General features: G+C 40.4%; 1 protein-coding gene across 4 annotated transcripts; it reads right to left on the reverse strand.

Annotated features, from left to right (window-relative positions):
* Positions 1-134: 134 nt before the first annotated feature.
* lims1 (LIM and senescent cell antigen-like domains 1) lies at positions 135-10,282 on the reverse strand. 4 transcript variants are annotated; one of them, XM_050047052.1, is made up of 10 exons: positions 10,063-10,281; positions 8,924-9,080; positions 8,007-8,090; positions 6,450-6,541; positions 6,086-6,235; positions 5,811-5,961; positions 4,064-4,156; positions 3,910-3,958; positions 3,708-3,783; positions 135-970 (listed from the first exon to the last, which is right to left on the reverse strand). In XM_050047052.1, the coding sequence occupies exons 1-10, from the start codon at positions 10,089-10,091 to the stop codon at positions 856-858; spliced, it is 996 nt and encodes a 331-aa protein (XP_049903009.1). In that variant the 5' UTR covers positions 10,092-10,281; the 3' UTR covers positions 135-855. The 4 variants fall into 4 exon arrangements, with proteins under 4 accessions (XP_049903009.1, XP_049903003.1, XP_049903017.1 ...); XM_050047046.1 differs by having other exon boundaries at positions 6,450-6,570; positions 8,007-8,073; positions 10,063-10,278; XM_050047069.1 differs by lacking the exon at positions 135-970 and adding an exon at positions 1,333-3,473 and having other exon boundaries at positions 6,450-6,570; positions 8,007-8,073; positions 10,063-10,282.
* Between the last annotated feature and the right edge of the window lie 253 nt (positions 10,283-10,535).

The following is a 10,535-nucleotide window of genomic DNA, read 5'->3' on the forward strand; positions in this document are numbered from 1 at the left end:
TTTCCAGTAACAGCAGATCTGATTTTTTTTTTTAAAAACACTGGAGTTGAATTGAACAAAACAGTCATGGAGTAAATCTTTGAATAAAATATTTACCTGGCAAGCCAAGGTTATAGAAAAGTGACAGGACGCCATTTGATATCATCACCATTTGATATTTATTTTACCCATATCCAGTGGATTCATAACACTTGCTGGTTTGCATACAAGCTTTGCTCACAGTGATAGCTCATTTTAAGTTTTTCTTTTAACATTTTAATGATAGCAAGAGGAAACATCATCACAATATCCTCAAGAGCACAGTGGTTGCTCCGTAATTATTCATACTGAGGTATAAAAGCTCAAAAGGCGAAAGGCTTTTCAGTAGATAGTCTAATTAAGATAGATGTACTAAGGCCTAACTGCATTATAACAGTATGTAAGTCACATATTAACCATTCTTTGCATTTTAAGACACATAGTTCATATAATCAAGGCACGTGGGTAATTCAGTCTTTTGAAATTCAAGACAATTTTAGACATAGCAGTTAGCAATCATGCTCATGGTTAAGTCGTAATAAACTGGGTCACCACATTCCCAGAGGAGAAAAACAAATTTGGACAATTTAGGAATGTTTAAAAAAAAATATTATGATTTGCTTATAAAAAATAAAAATAAAAAAACAAGCAAAAAGGCATCTGCTAATAGGCACCTTTATGACAACACCACAGTGATATATATTTATATTTTCAAATGGATCCCAGATTTATATTACTAATATTAATGTACTGGTAATGCTGGGTCCTTCTGTTGTTACGCAGCAGTTCTCCATCACAAACAGAAAAATACATCCAGGCTGTTTGGCCGGAGGCAGCTCACTTGCGTCCCAAGGCCTCGGCCAGCTTCTTGAGCCTCTTCTTCAGCTCCAGAGGAAACTTCTCGTAACACTTTTTACAGACAGGCTTCATGTCAAACTCAACAAACTTGTTCCTGCACAGAAGGAAAGAAAAACCATGTCAATACTAAATATGTAAACCAGTGACCAGTGACTCAGGCTAACCTTTCAGATTTCCGTCCTACCTGCATTATATTATCAAAATATTAACATCACTGCAGGTAAGTCACAATCTATTTAATTCAAATTATATTAACATTTAAGCTATTTTTAGGAGGTAACACCCCATCCTTTATCCAGGAATTATCTTGGAACCAATGACATTATCATGCAGCTTTGTCCTTTAGTGCAAGGCAGCAAATAAACCAAATTAAAACCAAAAAAATAAAGCTTGAGTTTCTCATAAGGAGAGTTCAAATAATTAATAGATTAATGGTTTAAAGGGAACCTATTATGCTTTTCAGTGTTCTGTGGCTTATATAGAACGTTACAACAAGAGATGTTTATATTAAGCATTTAAGTTTCAAATAAACTTCAAACAAAACTGTATGTGAAAGTAATCCCTGTGAGCAAAAACCTCAGGCTTCTGACCAGTCTGAATACTGTTTACAGCACTTTTTTCTTGGTTGCTTATGTTTCTCCCCATTTCAGATCATATTCCTGCTGGAACCGGTCATGTTCAGAAGCTTAAATTAATGATTTTTCACATTAAAAGTGCCGCTATTGTCTGTTACAGTAATAGCCCAGCTGCAATGATGGTGTCAAAATGCGAGATCAAGGCTATTCAAAGAAGGCTGTGACACTCTCTATGACCCCATGGGAGCTGTGGGGTGTGACACGTGCAATGTAACTGCAGCTGTGATGTTGGAGGATTACAGCAGACTGCGCTAGAGATAAAGTGATGGTGTCCGCTCAGGTGGTCTTTGGGTACACTCGGCCAGTGAAGCCAATCAATCATCCATGTTCTATGATAGTGTCACAGCTATTAAGCCTTTCAGCAAGTGCAGCCCAGATTTCACTGCATGTCTGCCCCATTCGTATGACATAATGACGCCTTGATGTCTCCTCTTTTTAACCTCTTTGGTTAAGACCTGATAATGCTAACCAATCAGAGCAGACAGAAGGGGAGCTTAGGCCATGTTTACACAAAAACGATCCACTGAAAACAGAATCGTTTCTCATTTTTGTTTTGAAAAAAGTTTGTCTGGACGGACGACGAGGTGGAGTTGCTACAGTAAATCTCCACTATGATGGGGAAGCATTGATAAATTCAATAGGGTGAGCAGCACAAGCAGAGCTCGGGAGTCCGCCATTGTTGTTGTGGTGGTCGACTTTCTCACACATGCCTAGTGACCGGAAGCGTAATGCGCATGTGCGAAAAGTCTCTGTTTTCAGAGGAACTGCATATTGCAAGTTTACATGACAATGGAGACGGTGCCGTTTCCAAAAAATTGCACTCTGAAACCCGTTTTCAGGCACCTAAAACGCCGCTGTTGTGCAAGCGATCAGCCAAAACGCAACTAAAGTTTACTGTTTTCAGTTGAAATCGTTGTCGTATAAATGGAACATTAAAGAGACAGGCGCTAAAACGGAGCCTTCTCAGACAGAGGGTGAACACTGAAGTCCCAGAATGGACATGATGGGGAAATTACAGTTTTTTGAACATTAAAGCATTTAAACATGTTCTAGTAGACACCTTAAAGTACAAGATTAAACCTGAAAATTAGCATGATAGGTCCTCTTTAAACTGATTTTCATGTAAAAAAATTTAAAAAATGCAGTGCCCTGAAAGCTCAATACAGTACAACTTTAGCAAACACATGCAAATGACAAAAACACAAGCAAATGTAGAAAACATCTCAACCAATTTAAAAGAATATGCACAGAATATCTTTTGGTTTTAGACTTCTGATTGAACATTCATTCATTCATCATCTGTAACGGCTTATCTTGTTTGGGGTCGCAGGGGTGCTGGAGCCTATCCCAGCTGACATTGGGTGAGAGACGGGCTACACCCTGGACAGGTCACCAGACTATCACAGATGCATCATGACTATCATGATGTATTAATTACACAATACATCATGGTGTCACCTTAGAGTCACTAATAAGGGTTTTTTCCCATTTCCTGACATTTTTTTGGACCAAACAACGAAAAAATCGATTGATTAATCGATAATGAAAGTGACTGTTAGGTGCAGGCTGCAGCCTTACTCATGAGCATCAATTGAACCTTTCTGTTAAAGCCAAACTTAAGTTTGATATAAATGTATACTTAACAGGTTTTGCACAAACGCCATTAATACACAACAACTGCAGGGTCTTGGTTTTACGTTCCAAAATAAATGACAAATAATGACATCATGCTCCACTGTCAAACAAGGAACACCACAGAAAAAGAAAAGGCAGAGATAGCACCAACCAACGGGAGGAGTGGAGAGTTGTAAAGAATATTAACTCTACAGACACACAGCAGGTTTTTTCTTGCGGTCTTTGGCATCACGCTCACGTCGAGCCAGGCGGCATTTCAGCTCCTCAGGCATGCGCTCATAGCAGTGCTTGCACACCGGCTTCAGGTCAATTTCAACAAACTTATCTCTGAGTTACCACAGAAGTGAAGTCAAGCATGTAAAAGGAGAAATTGGAGGAAAGGGAGAGAAAAAGAGCCAAAGAGGGAAGAGTTGTAGCAGAAAAGTGAAATACACAAAGACACGTGTTAAGACTGACACTAAAGTAGGGGGTTAAAAAGGAGTGTTGCAGACAACTGAGAGGAAATCAGCTAGAAGTATTGTGGACAATAAGAAGACGCTATTATTGAGCAGCATCACTTACTTGAGAGTGAGTTTTGTGTTGCAGGTGGAGCATGAGAAACAGCTGACACACCAGGCCTTGTTGAGAGCAGACACCACTGAAGGGGTCACGGGAGAAGAAAAGGAAATTATGAACACTTCAACGGTTGTTTGTTCAAGCGTCATCTCATGAAAACCAATAAAAACACCGCAGTGAATATGTGCTTTATTATACCGATACTCACCATCGCCTTCAATCACACGGTTGCAGTGGTAGCACACATCGCCAAAGAGCTTGACAACAGATAAACAAGGAGATTGGGTTTTTATGCAGCAAGCATTACGATGTCTGTCATGTCCTCCAAAGCCATTATTTTACTTGGCTCTTTTATTTCTTACCTGGTTATAATGAGTCTCGCAGTAAGCCAACCCCTTCCTCTCATAATGCCGATGACCGAGGAACGGCTTCTCACACTTGGCACACACAAAATGCTGTAAACAAAAACAAATGTTGCTGAGGGAGCGGGGAGAAAACCTCCTAATGAAGGCATGTGAAACTGACTAGAGGAGCAGGTGCCAACACAACATGAATATTACATGAGCATTACATGAATGTTTACCAACTTAGAAATGTTTTTTAAAAAGTTATAGGCTTGACCTATGGAGAAATATTACTGCAGTTATCCTTTAGTGTTGTTTTAAAAATCACATTTAGCCCATCAGTGCAATGAAGACACCACTGTCATGTTCAGAGTTCCCATGGTGTTTTTAAATACTTCTACTTTTCTGGTGCCTGCCAGATAAAAGTTCCTGAAGTGGTTAGATACAAAATTTATTTTGGCTAATGGCTGTCTTTAGTATTAAATTGACTGCTACACACTGCTGATAGCTTTGAGCTTTTTGAACAGTATAAAATTCAGCAGCCTCTAGACAGATGAATGCACAACTTGATCTGCTGCGCTCTGCCTCAGGAGAAATCATCTTTTTAAAAGTACTCGCGTATCTCCTACTGCCTCCAATTAGCTCATTAACAGTGTTTTGGTACTAAAGTGGTTTATTTAATGAATTACATTTTGTTAGGCACAAGCAATGGTAACTTTATGTAAAATTCATTAAAAAATGTTTTGCTTCTGTGTGAAGGCATCACATAGAATATCAAATATAAAAAGGTGGTCAGCATGACGTTTGTCCACTATTATTAGATTGGGTCAGCAGTCCTTCTGAAGTCTACTCCCTTTACTCTTACGTGAAATGTGCAGAGGAATTTTACTTAAATTCCTCATGAAATGAAAAATACACTGCCCCAGTTTTAATCCCGTGTCCCTGTGTAAATTGATTATTCATATCTTGTCAAATGCCCGATATACGTCAAAAAATCTGTATCAAAGTCTTTACATTAAAAACCCTGTCTTTTCTCTTTCTGTAAAACTAGGTTAAACACTTTTAAATGTTTGATGGCTCATCCTGCACTCAGGGGCGTTTACAAAAGTTCATCCAATAACGTCAGACTTTATCGTTTGTAGGTTGTAGTAGCTAACAGAGCAATGTGGAGAGATAGGAAGAGATGTGTGTTTGGATATCAGTGGACAAAACCTGACCGACGTCTAATTCACTCATCTCCCTCATCCTTTTCCTGATCTAACAGCAAGAGAGGTGTGTGTGAAGCCAACAGTCCGCTCAGCAGCAGATTCCGCTGTAGCTCCTTATTGCCCTAAACTCTCTTTTTAGTGGTCTAATCAAATGCAAATGATTTGAATTAAACTGCTCTTGTAGCTAAACACTGTTCAAATATTCTGTTTCACTGTGAATACGTCACAGTACAGCAACTAGGACGCTCTTACTTCCATTTCACAGGGACTTTAAACACTTGTTATGCTCAGTTTAAGTTCTGGATGAATTAATGCCACATAATGTTACTTATTCTTAATTATTTCATTATGTTTGTGTTTAATGGCCCATTTTGTGTTCCTCTCTCTAGGAATTTGGACACATCAAATTTCCTAATCAGTTACACTTACTATTCCTTACTTCTTCCAAACAAATATCCAATCATAAACACAGTAAACACCAGAAGGCCTTGCTTTCTTAAGGAGGAGCAACCTCCCAAAGTAAACTAATTATAAATGTCTCATTCTTGTTGACAAACCTCCACATGCCACTGCTTGCCCATGGCATTGACAACACGTCCTTCGATGGGTCTCCTACAAGCGCCACAGATTGGTACACCCATCTTGTCGTGGCATGGCAAACAGAAGAGCTCTCCCTTCAGTTCCCTGGCTTCAGCTGTCAGTTCCTTGCTGTGGACAGAGAAACATGGAAAACACATTAAAAATAATTTCTCATGTGGCCCTGAAATATATTCTGAAGCTAAGAGTGTGCGGTTTTCTGTGCTCAACAGTGGAGTGTAGAGGTGAGACTGACCCACAGTTGTTGCAGTTGAAGTGGTCTGGGTGATAGGGGTCATTCTTAAAGATCAGCGGCTGCTCTTCAATGATGGCATGGCACTTCTGGCAGATGTATTTGCCCAGGCCACGAGCTTTCTCGCGGTTATGGCACGTGCGACACAGGTGCCTTAGGGAAATAGTGAAGAACAAAATTTAGGGGTGTCAAGAAAGTATAATAAGTATAATATAATATTTTGACATATTCTGTCACAGATACTCAAAATTTCATTATTTGTTAGAACGCAAAAGTGAGAGAGTCAGCAGTTTGACGTGTGTGTAACCACCTGTTTTACGGGCTGCCACAATTTTATATTAAGACTGTAATAAGATGGGATACTTACCTGCCAGCATTTTTGACAAACCCCACGTCTGCGAGCACAGCCTGGCAAATGTCACAGCAGAAGCAGTCAGGGTGCCAACTATTGTTCATGGCCTTAATGACACGACCGATGATGAACTCCCCTGAGGGAAAGGCATAAGTGAGAGATCAGTTTAGGGCAAGTCTAAGTTTGACGCTTCCAATATTTGTTGGGAGTGGATGCTATTTTTTGGGTACTGTACAGTAGTTCCTAATGAGCACTCCATTACGGAGTCCTAGTGTTACTAAAACGCACTACAGTGCTTCCTATAGTGTTCTCAAAGTGACACTTTAAAGCTGAATGCATTTAAATTGTCCATTTAATTTAATTAGAGCATGTCTACCTCTCCCTGGACACAGTCAAGCAGATTTAAATTAATCTTACATAGCACTAAAATGCATCTCGGGTGATGTAAAAACAAGTGGGAAGTTCTAAATAAAAGTTTGAACAGACTTAAAGATGAGTGAGGACACACTGGGATCTGATCTCTTCAACGGTCAGGGATGCTTACATCCACATATGTACCGCAGTGCAGTGGTTTCTAAACTGTGTGGGGAGACGTGGTGAAGGCTTAATTCTTTGGTATATACTGCTTGCTATGCATAAAGCCGTTTGTGAAAGATCTGCTGAATAACCGTTGAGCAGACAACTCTCCAAAAGCAAAAGGGGGATTGACAAAAGATGTTCCAATGCCATTTTTTCCTTCCCGTGTCCCATGTCAGTCATGAAAAATACATGATTAATAATGGGGAAATTCCAGTGCAAGATGTTGCCAAATTGCTGACAGTTTGCTAACGGCTAACATTACACTGTTTACTGGAAATTAATTCTTCTTTGCCGCTCTAAAATGTTAGTTGCCGTTGGTTGCACTGTACAACTTGCTGTGTAGGCTGTTGTTTTAGAGAGGTGAAGAAGAACTGATTTCCACAAAAACTGCCATTGGTGCCACTGACAGGCACTTACATTCACATACTCACTCATACCCAATCCAGCATTTTAGGCAGTATCGGAGGCATTTCCAATACTGGTATTAGTATCGGAACAATTGGAGGACTGACAGAAAGGATTTGGGAACCACTGTTGTAGCATGAACACAGATGTGTCTGTGACAGCATTAAATTAATGCTTATTTAACATTTTGTATGTGTTTATATCATGGCAAACCTCCCTCACACAACTGAAGGCAGGGGTTTCAAGTTTAATTCCACAGGAGGTCCCACAAAGCCAAATCAATCCCCTTCCTAGTTGTATTGTTAAGTGCAATTGTAATTTTTTTAGTCCATCTTCAGTCCTCAGAAAAGAAATCAATTTTGAGCAGGAAAGCAAAGTATCATCACAAATAATCAGATGAGGCACACCTGAGATGCATTCTGGTACCAGGTCTATCTCAACTGGCTCTAGACACAGAATATATCTGAATACAAAATACTTCCTTACATAAAGTGGTCGCTAGTCTCCTTGGGGTTTACACATACTGTAACCACACAAATATATTACATCTGGACAGGCCCTAAATAAATAAGGCCATGTTACACTCACCACACTGGTGACAGCAAGGGGCAAAGAGCATCTGGAAGTCATGTTCACAATATTTTCTTCCTTCAAACTGTGAAGAGAGGAACACTGAGATTCCTTCACTCAAGAGAAACAGTCAAAACATTCTCTATATAAAGGAGAACCAGAAACATCATCACCACACATGCAGCACACAAAGAATAGCTGTGTCTCAATTCAGGAGCTGCAGCCTTTGAAGGACGCAGCCTTCGCAGTCGACGTCGGCCACGTCCTTTGAAGACCGCATCAGCCAAACTTAACAGTCTCCGAAATGGAACGGCATGGTCTACGGAGGATTTCCTGGTTGCATCACCAGTTGTTCTCGCACAGACCCGTTACCTAGCAACCAGATGCACTTGACGAAAGATGGAGTAAGCTAATAAGATAGTTAGCCCTAAATCATGGACCCAGAGATTGTTATTATATTCTTTTTTTTTTTTAATTTAATACTTCAGGAGATGATTCACTACCGGAGACACCGCCATTTGATATATTTCAGGCTGATGAACCGTTTTCAGGTAAACTTATTAAATTAAGATTGTTTAAGCTGTGTGCTTTTACCTAACAGTAATGTTAACAACAGTTAACCGGTAGCTAGGTAACACCTGTTAGTTAACTTAACTTAGTATATAATCGTCACTGGCGCGCAATGCATCTTGGGACAGACTGAGCCGCAAAGGATTCATCCGTTGCATCCTCCAAAATGTGGGAAAAAAGGCTGCATTTCTCGCCCGCATTTGAAGGAGCCTTCGAAATGGGACAACCTTAGTTGCGCTGATGTGATGCAATCGGTCTTCAAATGCAATCTTCAAAGGCTGCAGCCCCTGCACTGAGACACAGCTACTGGCTCATTATTACGTTTATTTTAGAAATGATTTACAGCGATTATCTGAGTGCACTACCTCATAGAAGAGTCCCTCAGGGAACTGCTGGAAACACTGTGCGCACACAAAGCACTGCTCGTGGTACAGTTCTCCATTACTGTTGACAATCTTCTCAGTCGGAGCAAAGCCACTCTTACACCGCTCACAGGCTGCACTGGCCAGGGCATTAGCAATGCTGTTGTACGAGAGAAGAAAATACATATTAGTACAATGCTTCCCCGGAGTCCCTATGAAACGTTAGGCTGACAAATAACTGGCATGCAAGGCTGGACCACTGTTTATCATTTCTCACATAGCTCCTACATTAACTGCTGCGCTTGTTTCAGCAGCTGTCACCATGGAGAGTGGAAAATAATATGTGAATCAGTTGGGGAACTCACTAACACCGTTACTCACTGCACAGCCACTGCCTAATTTGGTAAAGGGGTAGAGGTACTGCAACACACACACACACACACTCAAACACAATAACCTGACTAGTAACCACCAGACTTAGACATTATCTTATCCATGTACAGCCCAATACTTTGGCACAGCCAACAAGTTTCTGTCACTATTACTGTAATGTTCAAGGCCAATGCTGATATAGGCTTGGTGTGGAACATAAAGATGTTAAAATCAAGTTGCAAACTAAAACAACAGTAGCTAACGTTAACCCAGCCAATCTTAATTTTATGTTAGTTTATTATTTTCCCCAGTAATAGCATATCATGCATTAGTTGCTATCTTTAACTTCAAGTCAATTATGGTCATACCTGAATGCTCATAAAGGAAATTAGAGTCCAGGGGCGGTGAATGCTAATGATTAACATTTAGTTTGAGAGTTAAAACCCAGTGACAGCTAATTAGCATGCTAATCCTACAGTTAGCTTCGCTATAAGGAAGAACACTAACGTTACCGTTATTTTGGCTAACTGTTTCCGTTAGTGAACTAACTTTGACATAGCAGCTGTAAACCAACCTTTAAATTGTTAGCCTGTACCAAAATATGCTGATAATAACATTTTTGCTGGTGCTCTAAGAAGGGTGCATTTATTTTAGCATAGCGGTTAGCTACCCTGATAGCTACGCTGGCAAGCTAGTATGACGTTAGCTTTAGCTTGCTAGCTGAAGTTAGCGATTTGCTACTAGCTACCCAAGCTAATGAAAACTCTTACCTGCCCGTCATTCCAGCTACCCCCAGCATCACCTCTTAGCACGACACTTTCAGACACGTAGCTAATAAGCAGCCACAAACTGGTGTGCTACAGCTGTTCGCTGAGTTGGCAAAGTTGATGAGGGGAAAGCAGGTTGTGTCGTCCCCTCCCAGCGGAGCCGCGCCGAGCCGTGTCTGAGCTGGCAGCCGCTTCAGGCCACCCACTCAGGGAGTGTCGATGGAAGTTTACCATCATCAGTTTCTACATCTGCTGCAGCACACTGACCTTAATTAGTACAGCCTCATCGTACTTGATACAAAGGTGAGGGAGGCTTTAATGCATTAGATTTTCAAATCAACTTTCAACTGGATAAAGTAGTGTTTGTCTAAAAATAATTGTCAGTAGTTTTATATTCCTCATCTACTACTACTTTGGTGTCCTATTATCTTGTGATTATAAGTGTGACAAACTGCCTCTCAAGCTTTCTGATTTTC

The sequence above is a fragment of the Epinephelus moara genome, chromosome 1 (assembly GCF_006386435.1).
Source record: "Epinephelus moara isolate mb chromosome 1, YSFRI_EMoa_1.0, whole genome shotgun sequence".
NCBI classification, from domain to species: Eukaryota; Metazoa; Chordata; class Actinopteri; order Perciformes; family Serranidae; genus Epinephelus; species Epinephelus moara.

What these genes read in the sequence shown, in the direction of transcription:
- lims1 (XM_050047069.1), bottom strand. Translation starts at nt 10,091, where the DNA reads ATGCTGGGGGTAGCTGGAATGACGGGCAG. An exon ending in GTAGCTGGAATGACGGGCAG is followed by an intron (nt 9,081 to 10,062) that starts GTAAGAGTTTTC and finishes CTCGTACAACAG; the next exon opens with CATTGCTAATGCCCTGGCCA. An exon ending in CCGTGTGATTGAAGGCGATG is followed by an intron (nt 3,784 to 3,909) that starts GTGAGTATCGGT and finishes TGACCCCTTCAG; the next exon opens with TGGTGTCTGCTCTCAACAAG.